Source organism: Ptychodera flava, chromosome 20 (genome assembly GCF_041260155.1).
Source record: "Ptychodera flava strain L36383 chromosome 20, AS_Pfla_20210202, whole genome shotgun sequence".
NCBI classification, from domain to species: domain Eukaryota; kingdom Metazoa; phylum Hemichordata; class Enteropneusta; family Ptychoderidae; genus Ptychodera; species Ptychodera flava.
This window is the reverse complement of record NC_091947.1, coordinates 30,046,775-30,064,511: the sequence shown is the minus strand read 5'-3', so window position 1 is coordinate 30,064,511 and position 17,737 is coordinate 30,046,775. Positions and strand designations below refer to the sequence as shown.

The window sequence follows — 17,737 nt, the reverse complement described above, 5'->3', positions numbered from 1 at the left end:
TTCAAACTGTTAAATCAAGGTTACACCAGAGCAAGACTTGTCTCTACATTCAAACGCTTTTTTGGCAGGTATCGCAAGCTGGTTGATAAATACGATATCTCTCTTCGACAAATGATCACTGATGGCATGGTGACATGGGGCCTTAGTTAGTGACCACTACCTATCTGACTTACAGATTGATATATGGCGGGTGCCACATGTGGGGCAGGATGCGCTTACTATTTTCGAAACACCTGACAATACTTCTTGGTCTTTTGGCCAGAGGTCCATATATCTTTCTTTCATGAATTTGACTATGTTTGTGTACCGTCTATTTACTGTCTGTTCTGTGCTGTTTTGTGTCTATGTTTACAACAATTGTCTTACAAATTTTGACCTAGTGTTATCGGATTATGGATTGGTATGATTGCGATTATATTAGCGAAGATGGATATCAATTAAGACTTTCCCATTTCCGATCCCAGCTACTCATACAACGGGGTATAAGCGAAGGCAAAGAGTATCAAATGTGTTGAAACCTAAGTGGCCCCTATTCAGTACCACGTAGCCTACAGGTACACCTTAAAAAATACTTACCAGGCCAAAATACCGAGTGTTGAATTCCTTCAAAAGTGACAACACCTGGAAAGACATTGCGGAAACCAATTTATCACCCTGATCTCTAACTATTTACCTCTACACCCAATAAAGCACCGGGACTCAAGACAGTTGTACATCACACACTTAAGAGAGCGATCGAAGACACTCGCTACACAGAACGCAGGATGGAAGGCTGCAAAGACGATTCTTCAAATAGGCAAAAAAGAGGCTAAAAACAACACAAACATTCACAGCAACGACGATAGGTTGGGTTTTCTTCCTATACTACGGTACAAAACCAAACCAAAGGGTCTTTCAAAGGCCACCGCACTTCCCTTAAAGCCTCGAAATGGACTGGGATCATGATTCGTGCCAAGTTTGGTTGGGCGTTTTAGGGCATGGCTCTGCATAATGAGTGTGTTGGTAACGGTTGCGATCGTTCGCATTATCTGCGGATCTGTTTGCTCTCAGATCACGCTCAGGCTCGGACTAATATAGATACGTACATCCTTCGTTTCCAGGTTCGTTTCAGTCATGCCATGGCAAATACTCGAAATAAAAAAGAAAGGAAAACAATCAACTTAATCAAACAAGAGTTTGCTTGAATGAATTTACCGAAGTTTCAGGCAATATCAACGTTCATTATGTGAATGATTCGGCTACTGACCGCCACGTACATACGGAATAGTCGAATAATTATTAAAAAAGTAAAAAGCTTATATCTGGGCTTTCTAAGAATGTATTGTTTATGGTACTTTTTTGGGTTTTTTTCAGACTAGCGGTAAATATGTTACCCCTTACCCATTCCTATTTAACTACTGAGGGCGTGACAGCCCTTCACAAACAAGTCGTTACACTCTCACACACCATCAGTTAAATGGAAAATAAGCAGATTACGACAGCTGAGAATACTAGCTAACAGAAAATCATAGTAGGTAAAATGCCTTAGAGGGGATGATTTCGATACCTGGCCAACGGACTAACTGTTTTGTGCATATTGTTCAAAACATCACTTAAAATTGAAACAAACTGAAAGGCTTAAGCTTTGTAACTTTCAAATATGCAACTTTTCCCAATAAAACTATACATGTTTGCAAAGGCCTATTTCAGAACTTTCAAACAGTATAACATTTATATGGTTTCATATTTCATGGTTCAGGGCAGAACGGGAAACATTACCCCTACGCCTTATGTTATAATTTTGTTTAAAAAATCACTTTAAATCGACACAAACTGAAAGGCATAGGCTTTGTAACTTTAAAATATGGACTTTTCCCAATAAAACTATACATGTTTGGAAATGCCTATTTCAGAGCTTTCAAACAGTATAACATTTATATGGTTTCATAATGAAGTTCATGCGTATATGTTGTTTACCGGTCGAAACCGTGTGGTATCCTTTCAAAGTGGTGCTTTATTGCTTGTATATCTCTCGCGATACAATTAAAGAAAAGGGATTGATTGTTGCTGCTGTCATATCAACTTAGCATGACGACTATGACATCCAATTTAGTGTTTGTGGGTTTGGAATATATAATTTTTGACATATTATAGCTGTTAAAGTTCTTTCCCTAATTTGAGTTATTGAAATGAGAAAAACGTCTTTATTTAACCACCATTTTAACTTTTTAGCGCTATTTAATGCCGATAGAGTATTTTTCTATGTTCCTTTTAACAAGTAAATATCAGTAAAGTAACACAAACGTTTGAGTTTAGGTATTGTCACTGCATAATTTTTGAGTTTTGCCATCAAGCCATATCTTGTTGGAAAAACAACTGTGTTAGTGTTTCAGAGATATGATATTTATGTGGCTTCCTTATTCGCTGCGTTTGGTAGGAGAGGAAACATTTCCCATACCCCTATCCCTTAAATGTATATTATAGAGGGATGTACAGCATACCATATATTAGGAAAACAATCGACGCACCCCATAAGTCTCAAGAAGATACACTCTTTTAATGTTTTTTACTTCCCTATTGCATTAAGTTCTTTCAAAATGTATAAATACCTTGTAAAAATTGTTTGGAGGAACATGAACTTAATTATAGGGATTGAAATTAAGCAAATTTTACAATTTACACTCCATGTCCGATATAAAATCTAATAGATGTTTAATATCGATTTATCCCCATTTAGTTGTATACCAATGGTAAGGGGATTATCTTGGCTTTCTAAGAATGTATTGTTTATGGTACTTTTTTGTTTTTGTTTCCGACTAGCGGTAAATATGTTACCCCTAACCCATTCCTATTTTACTACTGAGGGCGTGACAGCCCTTCACAAACAAGTCGTTCCACTCTCACATACCATCAGTTAAATGGAAAATAAGCAGATTACGACAGCTGAGAATACTAGCTAACAGAAAATCATAGTGGGTAAAATGCCTTAGAGGGGATGATTTCGATACCTGGCCAACGGACTAACTGTTTTGTGCATATTGTTCAAAACATCACTTAAAATTGAAACAAACTGAAAGGCTTAAGCTTTGTAACTTTCAAATAAGCAACTTTTCCCAATAAAACTATACATGTTTGCAAAGGCCTATTTCAGAGCTTTCAAATAGTATAACATTTATATGGTTTTATAATTCATGGTTCAAGGCAGATCGGGAAACATTACCCCTACCCCTTATGTTATAATTTTGTTTAAAAAATCACTTCAAATCGACACAAACTGAAAGGCATGAGCTTTGTAACTTTAAAATATGGACTTTTCCCAATAAAACTATACATGTATTGAAAAGCCTATTTCAGAGCTTTCAAACAGTATAACATTTCATAGTTCGAGGCAGAAAGGGAAACATTACCCCTACCCCATATGTTGTAATTTCGTTCTTTAAAAATCACTTAAAATTGACACAAACTGAAAGGCATAAGCTTTGTAACTTTAAAATATGGATTTTTCCCAATAAAACTATACATGTTTTGAAAGGCCTATTTCAGAGCTTTCAAACAGTATAACATTTATATGGTTTCATAATTCATAGTTCGAGGCAGAAAGGGAAACATTACCCCTACCCCATATGTTGTAATTTCGTTCTTTAAAAAATCACTTAAAATCGACAAAAATCGAAAGGTTTAAGCTTTGTAACTTTTAAATATGCACCTTTTCCCCATAAATTTATATATTTTTAGAAAGGTCTGATGCAGCACTTTCAAACGTTTTAACATTTATATGTTTCATCGTTCATGATTCGAAACAGAAAGGGAAACATTACCCCTACCCCTTATGTTACACACAGATATATGGCATACCGCGTAATAAGAAAACAAGCTCATGCACCTACTAAATCTCAAGACACATACTTTTAATGTTGTTTTTCTTGTTTATTGCACTGAGTTCTTCCAAAAAATATATAAATACCTTATGAAACATTGTTTGGAGGAACGGGAACTTAATTATTGGGTGTGAAATTTAGCAAATTTTACGATTTACGGTCAATGGCCGATATAAAGTCTAATCGACGTTCGAATATTAATTTATCCCTATTAAGTTATATATCAATGAAAAGGCCATGATCTTGGCTTTCTAAGATGTAACGTTTATAGTATTTTATTGTTTCTGTTTCCGTCAAGCGGTAAATACGTGACCCCTACCCCATTGTTGAAATCCAAGATGGCGGCCAAGATGGCGTCCAAGATGGCGCCAAATGAACCCCATGGGACACTATTTGATTTTGAGAACATCAAATTTCATTAAATATAGACCCTAAGGATTACAAAAATGTAGGTTAAAAAAATACATCCATGGGGTGCATGGGAACCCTACCTTCCGACTAGACTATTATACTGTGGACTTTGTGCAACTGCAAGCCTGCAAGCCAAAGGACTGTTCATTCCATTCTCGCGAGCCAGAGCAATAATTTCCGCTCCGCTGACCTACGCAAAAATCAATCTCTTGACGGGTAGCGCTGAGCTGTTGCCGTAAAGAGGCGCGTTGTTTACGACGATGTGTTCATTCATCCGACTGACTGTTACAACTCTGAGACTGGAGTTTTGCCGTCCCAGCTGAGATAAGTAGCCTGTACACTTTTACAGTTTGTATTCTATCCCTTGACTTAGGAATTAGTTTTATTTTTCGTAATAAATTTCGTTTTATACGGAAACTGCTGAGTTCATCCTTTGTTCGTTTTCTTTCACATTGCACTGTTGCTATTGTGCAGGACAACAGAACCTTCTTAACGATGACTACATAACTTCACCGCGATCACAATACAGTGTTGTTAGACTATTGTGTAAAATGTGTGGGGACAGCGGTAAAGAGGCCAAGACATTTGGCCAAAGTAAATTGAAAAAAATTCAAATGCTAGATTCTAGCAGGAGGATATTGAAGGACAATACTGAATTGTTGGATTTCAGTGATTTGCTGTGCATATCAGTTGTATTCTAAAAGCATGTTGAAATACTCAGAATGTGTTATGTAAACACCGATCGTATGTATTTTCCTATGTTATTGTTGAGAAATATAGCGTTGAATTCAATAACCAGTATCAGTGTATCAGTAATCACTGTTCTTTGATCCAACCAACTCGTTTCATACTTTTTGTAAAAATACCGAAAAAGACCAGTATTTCCACTTTCACTTCTAAAATGTCTGAAAAATGGCTTGTTATGAGGCAGACTATTCCCTGTTCTATCATCAAGTTAGACATTTAGATCAAAGACCCTCTCTCTCTCTCTCTCTCTCAAACGCACAGAATGTAAACGTAACAATGACGTGACATGAACACAGTAGAAAATTACACTTGTATTTGTTTATGAACTCTAAATAGTCGAAGTCGAAGCGCTTTCACTTTCGTTTCGCCTGCACTTATATGACACCATTACTAATTCAAATGAGCGTTTCACTGAAGGGGGCATTTCTGGCCCATTCATCAAAATTAGGTGGCATATTTTTAATGCTTACTAATGACATTAAACAACTCAGTATTTATTTCTCTTCCACTGAATGGACTATTTACTGTCGTTTTTAGACAACCTGGAACTTGAAACACACTGCAGCTGACATATTCAACAAATGATTAGTGCTTTTGTTACAAAGAGGTTGGAAGTCACATATACGAAATCTGTAAGTGATACATTGTTGCAAGGCCTGCTTTCAAAATTTAGCGCTATCAAAACATGAACATCAAATTGCACTAGTATCCATGGAGACTGAATGACAACTATGTCCGCGGCTGTTCTTTTCTATGCGTACACTCCACCTTATGCATCACGTAACAAAAGTGGAATGACAGACGAAAGTTTTTCTTTTCCGAGGGAGTATTCTGACTAGAAACAACAGCATAATCACATGGAATCGTTTGATTCACTACGCTATGCGCTTGGGTCACCATGCGTCATCACATGGGCGTATTTGCTTGCTGTGTTTTGTGCGCGATCTTCGGGCTGTCAGTAACTTTTAAATGGCTCGAAATGCGCCATTTGCGCAATTTCACAGTCGAGAGAAACCCATGCTTGAGAACTAATCAATATTCAAAATTTGACTCTTGAAAGCGTCCATTGGTATGCGTCACATAACGACGTGTTGATTCTTGCTATGAAATCATTGAGAATCAGTATACTTTTGAAATTCAGTATTAGAGGTGTGTATATGGATATGAATTAGTAATGCCGTGTACCCTCATATTACTGAATACTGCTATATCATTAAAGAAGTCTACTAATTTAAATATCAGAAGCAATTCGATACCTCCTCAAAATGGCCTGCTTGTCAAAACTTGCAACATGGCGTCAAAGTTCTCACATCGGTCTTTTAACCTAAAGCTTCTGTATTTTTCGCTTTTTCTTGTGAGTTTTGTACAATTTCTAAAGGGGCGAGAAGGAGTATCTTACCTGTTCCCCTTGGCAACTTAACTCCCGAAATAGCCTCCAGGACAGAGCTTTTGCCGACGCTTTGGTCACCAATGACGACGACTGCCGGCAGGTCGACGTCTTTGTCTAGGCCGATCCGCCGAAGCGAATCGACCAAATCGATGCACGGACGAACGCGCTCTTGATAAGCCGCCGAAAGGTATGGCGTGGTTGTTGTTCTTTGCGCCATGGTGCTGTCGTCTGTCTCCGCTCTTTTACTTTCTACTTTGGTGCTTATTGCTAAAATAAGGTGTTTACCTAGGTCCGAAGGGCTTGTTTTGAAATGAGGCTCCTGCGTTCAGGGCTTGGCTCTTATAGTACCTAGAAGGGGATTTCCATAATTCCACAGCGCTCTCAATTTCCTCGAGTAGGCCTTTTAAGTTACTATACTATCTCTCGTGACACAACGAAACAAACAGGCCATGGGCATACTGCCAAAACATCACTTTTTCAGTGTTTTTATTTACAAATGAAAGGTTGAATATAAAGCTTGTTAGATAGTCTCCTAGTATTGCCGGGTATGGTTTTGTATAGTATCATATTGTTTTGGTGGATGTTGTACAAATGACCAGACACATTATACGAGCACAGGTAGGGCTGCATTCAAAAACACTTCTGGAGAAGGGATTCCAAAAAAGTTCTCCGATTTTTTCAAATACCCCCAAACAAACTCACAATGTGTTCAAGTCCCCCTTCTGACTAGCTACAATTTTGAAGTCCCCCTCAAAGGTAGGCAAAATTAGGCCGATATAGTGCTTCGTCTAAAAATATCAAATCGTAATAATACATGGGAGTCTATTTGCAAACTAATAAAGGAATTTGATATTCAATAAATTTTCCAGTCCCCCTCCTATGCAATGTCATTTTTTTTCAAAATTCTCCTGGCATGTTATAAATTTTTTCAAGCCCCCCCCCCCCCGACCCCTGAAATCTACCGCACCTCCAGATGTGTTTGAAAATGCAGCCTTTGGAAAAGTAATCTCACCTGCGTTTGTCTAAGGGGTCCAGTTAAACAAAGTTGATTTGGCTACGCATGATCGCCGCATTGATAAAGCCTACGTCATCTACCGTTTTGCTGATGCCGTCAGTGTAATGAGACAACTCTTTGTTATCAGTCCTGGTACGTCATTTCCAAAATTGGCGACGCTATACCATAATATTATTGCCGTGAATAACCAATCAACGATCGGACTACGTCATCGATAAGATTGCAGTCACTGCAGGTTCGCCAGCATTATGGTAATTACTATCCTATATTATCAAAGAACACTTTGACAAAAAATAAGACCAAAAATATTTCGATTGATTTCGACTTCCCCGTTAATGTATATGTATTCTACACGTATGAATGAATACACTATATGCGCGCATATGTTTATGTGTATGTATATGTATGCATACTATGTGTGGCCTTTGTATGTATGTATGTATGTATGTATGTATGTATGTATGTATGTATGTATGTTGTTTTGTATGTGTGTGGTGTTTTGTATGTGTTAATTCAATTTCTTGCGATTGTATCTGTGTACGTGCGTACGTAGGATGTGCGTGTGTATGTATGTATTCTACATGTATAAATGAATACACTATATGCGTGTGAGTATGTTTATGTGTATGTATATGTATATGTATGGACACATATGTCGGCAAATGTATGTGTATGCAAATATATAAATTGAAATTTCCTCTCTATATACATTTTCCATTTGTTCAATATTAATAAGCGTGATTGTGTAAATTACATTTGTTTACATTTGGCGCATCGTAAGCAGGGTGTTAATACACTTTGAGCAGTTTTATTACTTTTATTAACGATACCCACGTTAAAAACCACTGCTAGATTTTCCTTGTCAAGTCGAGGGTACTCATCTCCTTTCTGACTTTATCCATGAAGCATTACTCACAAGTAGTATTTAGCATAAATTTGCTTGGAATGGTCATATTCTGTAACAGCAGAGCTTTAAAAACACGATAGGAACTAATTTTGGATAATTGGATGGTGAAGTAATATTGGTAAAATCTGCAAATGTAAGCTTATCTGCTTTTCTTTTTAAGTTACACACTTGTTTTTAAGAGTAATTTGTAATATTGCAACAGTCAGCTACAGGGCACCTAACTTTTGATAAATTGAAAAATCTGAAGAGTCAATTATCCCAAAATAGATCCAATCGTGTTCAATGCACATTTAAAATCGGCGCATTCTTTTGGTACAACACATTACTTAAGCGTGTATAGTTTTAAAGTATGCCTTCTCTGCAGGAATCCAAACTCTAACACATCAATCTGTAAGAAGTCATTGTATATCATAGTGTAATAAAAATTGCAGGGTGGTGATACAAGATTATTATAAATGCCTCTCTTTCCATATTATCTGTTTTCATTAACTTTATCCCTTCCACTGAGCACCACATCCAATTGGAAAACACAGGCGGAGTAGTATCAACAAAGTATGTACACATCCCAAACATTGAAATGCAACAGCAGATAGAATTCTGTCAGGTTTCTGCACAAACAAATGTCCACTTCCTAAGACAGCGCACAAAGATAGCAAGGTTTCATAATTTATTTCAGTTTCTCTAACAAAAACAAATAATATTATTTCTGATTGGGTGAAATTTCCTGTGATGTGCTTTGCAACGTATGTTGTACCGTATGCATTATCACAATGAAGGATGGCCTCTGACCAGGACAGTAGAGCTATTGCTAAACCTACAGAAGTATTCCATCCCTGTCAGTATGTAGATTATGCACTGTACCTAGTGTAATTGTGAAATTATGTGACTGTATCATATGCTTGCATCATATTGTCAGTCTGAATAAAGGTAATATGAAAGTATCCTGACATCATTTTGACGTAATATCTGTGAAAATATCATTTTCTGTAAACTTTTTAGGCTTTACCAACCTTGCTACAAGATAGCACCCTATCTCATGGTTGACTCAAATTCTTTGTTCTGCAAAATTTGGGCAGAGTGACAATATGCAATGTTCCTGCAGTCCTCAGGTCATTTTCAATTTCTTTCAAAACTCCGCTTGGCATTTTAACAAGACACATTGAAACACAGATGGCAGTGCTTGAGTGTTTGGGTCAGATATTGTCAAAGTCCATTAATGAACATATCCACAACCATAGTTTGGTCCAACCTCCATTGTTTTCAAAAGTGAGCGTGGACCTATGTACATGGAAATGGGTTGGGTGGGTGTAGGGTTAAAAGGTAAGCGTAGAGAGCGTGAAGGTCCAAAAACTACCCGTAGTTATGATAAATGAAACACTGTCCTGGTCTGATCACATTGATTACATTTACAACAAGGTTTCAAAACGTCTGCAATAACCTTCTTGAAATATTTGGGCTTAGCACAAAGCATTTATTAACATACTATATGTCAATCGTAAGACCTGTGATCGAATATGCATATCCTTTATGGCATGACAGCCTCACATTTGATCAGTTCAATCTTCTTGAATCAGTCCAAAAGAAAGCATGTAGGGCATCATTTTACAAGTGGTGTAGCCACAAACTGATGACGTCTAATCGCGGTACACAAAACACAGACGCCTTGTAATTATGACACTGTGTATTGTAAGCGGTAATTTGACGTCATCAGTTTGTGGCTATACCACTTGTAAAATGGTGCCAAATGTAGAATCATATATCCTGAAAAGTCATACCAAGAAGCTATTGGAATTAATGAAAACACACTGAACCAGAGAAAAGAGAAATTATGTCATTCTTTCTTTCATAAAATTTGTGTTAATACTGACAAGTTGAACTACTCGATCAAGCCAGTTTCCACCAGAGAGACTTGCAACTCAAAAACATATGCTACTCCTTTATGCCGTATACACAGTGATTGAATAGTTTTATTGCTTATGCGGACCTTGTCAAGTATGCTGCCAGGGAAGTTCCTAGCGGACTGTACCATTATTTTTAGGGTTACCCGAAAGGTGTGAGGGGCTGAATATAGCCGTTAGACAATTTGCGTTGTTTAATAAGTCATGTGTTCTGTCTTCTGAACACTCTTAACTAAGTTCAACAACATACTAGTTCAATAAATCCTACATGGCAACGGGTTATTTAAAGTCGTAAGAACTTTCTTGTGTTCATTATGCACATTGTACAGATGCGTTTGAACTGTGGTTCAACTACACTGACAAGTACTTCTGTAATAGAATGTGTGCAGAAAGATGCCAAAATAAATAGGTATAATTCTCGACAAAAAGGGGTTCTGCTCGACTACAAAGATGGTTGTAGAATATGTGAAGTGGGATGCCAATATTACAGGACAATAAAATTTGTATGGAATGAATATGTCTTTCCCATCTTCAGGAACGGCAAATTTTCAATAGATGCTCACTGGTCTCTTGGCCTTCAGTGCTAGTGGTATTCTTGCAGTAATTGGAAAGAAGCTGTCCTATGACATTTTTCAATCCTCCAAAAAGTGACATACCATTAAAACAAGTCATTGTTAATGACACAGTCCCCGCCCCATTTCATGTTGTATACACTGGGAGAGGTGATAATGAGTTGGTGGTGGTAGAGTTGTTGAATGTGGGTTATGTGAATTTTTGGGGAGCTTGTTTGAGCTTGGACATTTCTTTGACATTTGTTTGTAATGAACTGAAAATCAGATTCTCTATTGATGTCAGCATGTATAAATGGTGTGTAAGTTTCGAATTCTCTACACAAATTATTATAGTCAGGGTATGAAGAGAAACTGATGTAATTTCAAAAGGTACGGTTTGTTGTAAATGATTACAAAGCCCAGTCAAAGAGTCAACAATAACTAGCACTGCATGTCCATTGGAGTGTAGATAGCCTTCATCATTTCTGCTATGAGATTCAAATACATAGAAAACCATTCTGCTTAGATAATGCCATGCCATATTCTTTGATGAAAAGGATTGCTTGTGTATACGTATGAAAGGCAGTGTGGAGAGCAGAGTATAATGTATAAATGACATTATCAATTGTACAGACGTTATCCAAGAAATAACCAAACATAGATGAGGTTGGATCACAAGCAAAATAATATTGTCCAAATGAAAAGCTCATTTTCAAATCTGTTGCCTGTAATATTTTTACAATGCTTGTGTGGATACAATTTGTCATACAATGACTTTCCTACATAAAGAATTGAATCAATAACAGTTCTTTTCCAATGTCAATTATTTTTAAATATGCTAAGGCTATTACGCTATTAGCCATGCATGTGCCGGTACAAGCAGCACAGCGTGAAAATGTAGATGACCCTGATGCAAGTTGCCTTAAGTTTAATAACCTTTTTCATCACTGCCTTAGTACATACTTGTGCAGTGGCCTGGCCTCCCAAAACAAGTAGAGCTTTCATATCTTGATTACATAAAAGAATTTGGATGATCCATGTTATAGGAAAATAATGTTGTTGTGCTATTTTCAAGTGAACTTTACAGTGAACACAATGAAAACAGCCGATTGATATTGTGTACTGCTGCAAGGAGAGACTCATGATTGTGATATGTTTAAAGTCGTATCAAAGATATTCGTGAAGGAAAATATCAGATTTCTTTCTTTTGATAGCTCACACTGTTGTATATTTTACTTTTGAAAAGTTTTTACACAGGAAGTATACTGGTATGTCTTTGTTTCTTTGACTTTGTTGGTGTTATCAGTCAGTAACTTGTGTTTAGCAAGTGACAAGTTATATTAGTAACATGTGTTTCGAAACCCCTTGTTTTTGACTCCTGTATACCTTGCTATTGACTCCTTATATGCCTTAGTTTTTAGCTCCTTAGTTTTATATACTGAGGAGCTATTAGAATTGTAAAACCAGTATGGCGGTGTCAACTTTTACTTCCTTCTGTCAAGATTTGGCCAATTAACTTCCGTCTGGCGGCGTCAACTTTTACTTCCTTCTGTCAAGATTTGGCCAATTACCTTCCGTCTGTGTGTCCATGTATCATGTGATAAACCGGGGGCCAATTAACTGACTGTCAACTTCAATGTGGTTTTGGTACATAGGGATAACTATGGGAGCAAAGTTTTTCGACAAAATGTCACATGATCAGCCATTTCCTGTGTTAATTATGCACATACCTAATTCTGGGCTTAATAATAGAGCTAGAGGTCTGGTTTTTGGTGTGTAGGGATAACTATGAGATACAATTTTTTGACAAAATGTTATGTGACCTGGATGACCTTTGACCCCAAATATACGTATATGGCCATAACTCAATAACCACAAGTGCTACACCCTTCATATTTGGTATGGTGGGAGACCTTATGGTGCCATACCCTGTACCTTATTAATTATGCACATATCTAGTTCTGGGCAAGCCAATAGAGCTAGAGGTCTGATTTTTGGTATGTAGGGATAACTATGGGATACAATTTTTTGACAAAATGTCACTGACCTCGATGACCTTTGAGCTCGATTTCACAAATACTACTGTAGCCTTTCATCTTTTTTGCATATTTATTTTTCTATTGCCCCTGTGCACCGAGATGTCTCGAAACCTGGTCATCGCTGCTTTGCAGCTATATTTCATTCTGCTTTTAAAATACCAGCAAATCAAGGTTTTTGTAACAGTTATAAACCATTACACACTGACAAATTAAACACTCTACAAACAAAATATATGAATTTATCAGTTGTCATCATTGATGAATTTAGCATGGTTGGTAACAACAGTTAATTCAATTTTATTAATCTCCGTCCCCAAGAAATCAAAGGAAATAAAGATATTTGGTGGTGTGTCAATAGTCAATGTAGGTGATATGTTGTAACTCAAACCTGTCATGGATGGATGGATTTTTGAAGATCTATACAAGGGATATGGCCCTTTATCAATAAACCTCTGGAAAGAGTACTTTACAGTGCATGAACTGACGGATATTATGCGACAGAAAGATGATAAACATTTTGCAGAATTACTTAATCGTCTCAGAGTTGGCCAATATACACAAGAAGATATAAACCTACTTCAGCAAAATCATGCCGTATATACAATTAAATGTATCTAAATGTATCTAATACAAATCTCGTGTATCCCATATCCCAAACCCATGCCTCAAAGTCAATTACTGCTTACCAACAACCAACTATTTCAACTGGCCTCACACTTGAGGATCTTCAGTGTGCTTGACGCTATTTTTATCTCCTGTTATGCCTTGTTTTTGACTTCTTGTTTTTGGCCTTATCTGGCCAGTGACTAACTTGATGCGCTTGCCAAGTTTCACTTTTGTCCCTAATAACTCATGCTTTTAGTAGTGTTTCGCATCAGTGTCAGTGCTGTAGAATGTATATGTTATATGATGATGTGTGGATGTCAAGCCAGACCAGTTACCAATTACTAAAGTATACACCTGCAAAAATAAAAAGTAGAACATTAGAAAATTGAAACTATTTGAAAATTCATTTTGTCCTTAGCTCATTACAGTATATTGGCCTCAAATTATTTGAACCACGCTTGCAATGCTTGAACAAAACTACAAATCAGAAAGGTTTATTTAATATCCGAATTTAATAAAACTATGTGTAAAAAACAAATTGTTCAGGAAATGATTCATTCCTACTATCAGAAGAGCCAAACTTACATGATATGGATGGACTGGCAGTATGTCACAAACATCTGTTGTTGATAAGTTATTCAACTTTGCTGTGTGCACCCAATAGGACATCTGATTACATAAATACAATGTCAATGATGTCAGCAAAAAAAAACTGGAAAACTTTTGCATTGCCCAAAATTGTTCAGGAAATCATTCAAAATTTCTACCGTGAGATATTCCGAACTTATCTGATATAGAAAGGCACTGTGTTACTAACATTTGTTGTTGATAAGAAATATAAATATTGTTGTGTGCATCCATTATTACATCTTATGTCAATGAATGCATACATACACATCAGCGACGTAGGCCTAAAAACAGGAAACTTTTGCCATGCCGGAATTCAAACTCAATTGGCAAACCCTACGCGAATAGTTTGGCATTGTCTGCATTTCCTTATTCAGACCGATCGGTAAACTCGTACAATGAGATCGCACAAATTAATAAACTTTTCATAAAACCTGTTGAACCTTAAACATCACAAATGATCTAATTAAAATCTGCGCAGTTTACGAACCCACTTAGTTGGAGCCACAAAAGTGTTCTTTTTATATCGTCTGCTGCAGTTGCAAAGTCTTTTGTACAGTATCACGCTTCGCTAAAGGTGTAGCGGTCAAAGTACGATTACAATAAGTGCTCCTCCATCTGTGACCACAACTTAAGGTAGAAGGCTGCTCATGGACAGATATTCAGACTCTCAAATTTCTACAATTCTTTTCCGATTTACCACTTGTGGGGATCTTTTTGAAGATCTTGGGGAAAGAAAAATTTGCACCTTCCTATTTTATTTTTCCCCAATAGAGTTTACACACGATTTACTGTTGGGTAATTTGTTTCGCTAGTTCCAGAATTTGCTCGTTAACCACTGACTTTTATCGTTGATTTGGTTAAACAATGGTTGAAAGTTTCATTTAAGAAAGTTTGAGCAAAAGTTGAAGTCTTTGACTTTCGAGATGCAGATATTTTATCTCGTTACTCATTAGTTCTCCATTTAACCTTCGTGGTAAGTCAATCCGTCAGCTTGTACTGCAATCAAACCCCAAACGATCAGATGTACTGCAACAGTGTGATATCTTTTATTCATTTAAATCTACAAACGTCCTCAGCTGCCATCAAAACACACACACACGCACACCACACACACACACACACACACACACACATATACAGACTAAAACACGCCAACCTATGACATAGGTCCACTTAGGTGGGCTACGCCAACCGCATGGGCCAAAAATGAATTATAATCCGGACCTTATTTGTCAAAAACAAAGTATATTGTACTCCAGGTGTTATGGTGCAAGATTAGTTCTCTCTAATTAAGCTTGTTTTAAGGAAGTTAGTTACCACAGCTCTTGTCTTTTTCGGTATCAATTGAAGAATAAAAATGGTTTGAATGCCTAGCCCCCGCCTGAAGGATAGGATTTTTTTGTTCTATTAAGCACTTCCTTAGATTGCTTCTTTTCATCATTTACCCGAGGGAAAATCTCATTTGGTATATAAATTTGTTTCGGGCAGAGTAGAAAACAAAACCGCCGCCAGTATGATAAAAAGGGGAAAAAAGTATTGTATTAAATACTAAGTATTGTATTAAATACTTGTATTAAATACTGAGATTCTGAGAAAACGGGGATATATAACAGTGAATGCCATCTCCCTTCATAGTGCTATGTTTTGAAAATTGGGCATGTTTTCTCACTGAGACGAACGCTAACAAATTCAAACTACGATGAGGTCAGCTGATGAGAAAATGCAATATTGCGTATATCTGTGTTAAGCGTTCAGTGTATCAAACTTGTGAAAAGTTGCTATGAGCAGATGCAATATTGTTTAAAATTGGATAATTTTATTACTTTTACATTACAACTATCCCCGTTTGCCAGACTGCATTACATACATACACTTCTTGGTCTTTTGGCCAGAGGTCCATATATCTTTCTTTCATGAATTTGACTTTGTTTGTGTACCGTCTATTTACTGTCTGTTCTGTGCTGTTTTGTGTCTATGTTTACAACTATTGTCTTACAAATTTTGACCTAGTGTTATTGGATTATGAATTGGTATGATTGCGATTATTTTATTCAACACTTCCAAGCACCATGAAATTATAGCTTGGAACAGAACTAACAAAGTTAATGGATTGTGATTTTTCCAAACATAAATTGCCTATAGAGAGATGTTTTTAGTTGATAAGTACAACTTCTGGGTCATAGCTATAAATGATATTTAATAATTTCGGTTATTTTTAAAATTAAAGAATAAGGTTACTTGTGAAGTAACACAATGTCCTTCGATTGCACAAAAGGATTTGGATATACCAGTGGGAGCATACTAATATAATCATCAGATTATCAAGGGACACTTTTTGTAGGGACAATTTTGGAGTGATATTTATTCTCATCAAATTAATAGTCGGTTTACTGACTTCATATGCGCAGATTCATAATATATTTTGCGAGTAACTGTAAGTGTACCCGGCACAAAACCACGAATTCACTTCCGGGTTCGTCACCCAAGAAGATAGTTCGGAAGAAAAATAGTGCAGACTTGAAGTTTTGATACCTGCACGGATGCATGTTTAGTTTGAACTTTAATGTCAAGAATTTTTGTAAAGATATTTTTCTGCCTGAATCAAAATGCAGACTGTTGTGAATAATGGCTGAAGCATTCGGTGGTAATATGAGGAGTTCTAGGTCCTATAGAAATCATAACAATAAGCCTGAATTTCGTCAAAAACACCATTGTGGGCGCTATTTTCATCGCTATCTCAAAATTTCCGTGGACTTGCCCACACGAAAAATTCATCAGTAATCAAGCTGACATTGACCTAACACCTGTTAAGAGGATTCGTGCCGCTGTATGTTTTAAAATAGGAAAATCGAGCTCAACACTACTGTGGTGGCCTTTGGGAAATTAATTATTGGTCTTGTGCCACCCGACTTAATTCATGGGCGCTTCCATGTTTTTTGAGTGCTCGTAAATGAACAAATAAGAAACGTGCAAAGTGCTATTTTATAACACGCCATTGACAAATATGTCTCTTTTATATAGCCAGTTAGTGTTATTATCCACCTTGTCACTGGTACAAAATTTCGTTACTATCACACTTAAAAAATAGAAAAAAGAGAGAAAACTGTCGTGCATATGAACGAGGACACACGCAATGAATGCTGGAATTGAATTTTAGAAAAGCGCCCTCTGTGTCAATAACTAGATGCAAAAGTTGCCAGTTATTTGACGGAATGCCATAGTTTTCAGCTTGCAAGTGGACGTTCGGCAGTAGTTACTATTGCAAAGATAATGATGGCCACAATACGTTCCTTGTTAAACACAAGAGGTAGTTATCATGGTAAAATTGCCAATTAATATCCAACATTATTACATATGTAACAGAAAGTTTATACCTGCAGGGTCTGACATCGTGTACATGAACTGTTTTTATCAGAGGGTAAAGTGGGCATAGTAGTTGTACAAACGTATATAGAGAGTAAGAATTAGAATAATTTTATCCATTCCTACTATTACTAAAGAATCAGTGCAAATAACAGTTCTAATCTAATAAGCCCTGGTGCGGCAATATATAATATTACTAAATGTTGGACAAAGCCATGGAAGTGTACCATAATCCTATCAGTAGCTGATTTTTTACAGTCCTTTGGCACTTTTTATGTCAAACACATCCCTTTGATAAAGTAAAATTAGTTGGATAGAGAAGT

At 36.7% G+C, this 17,737-nt stretch overlaps 1 protein-coding gene across 1 annotated transcript in view; it reads right to left on the bottom strand.

Moving 5' to 3' along the window:
- LOC139119558 (interferon-induced GTP-binding protein Mx-like) overlaps nucleotides 1-6,622 on the bottom strand; it is a 42,273-nt gene extending 35,651 nt beyond the window's left edge. The window contains exon 1 of the mRNA XM_070683401.1: nucleotides 6,415-6,622. Within this exon, the coding sequence (XP_070539502.1) occupies nucleotides 6,415-6,622 (208 nt within the window). The remainder of the gene's footprint in view (nucleotides 1-6,414) is intronic.
- Between the last annotated feature and the right edge of the window lie 11,115 nt (nucleotides 6,623-17,737).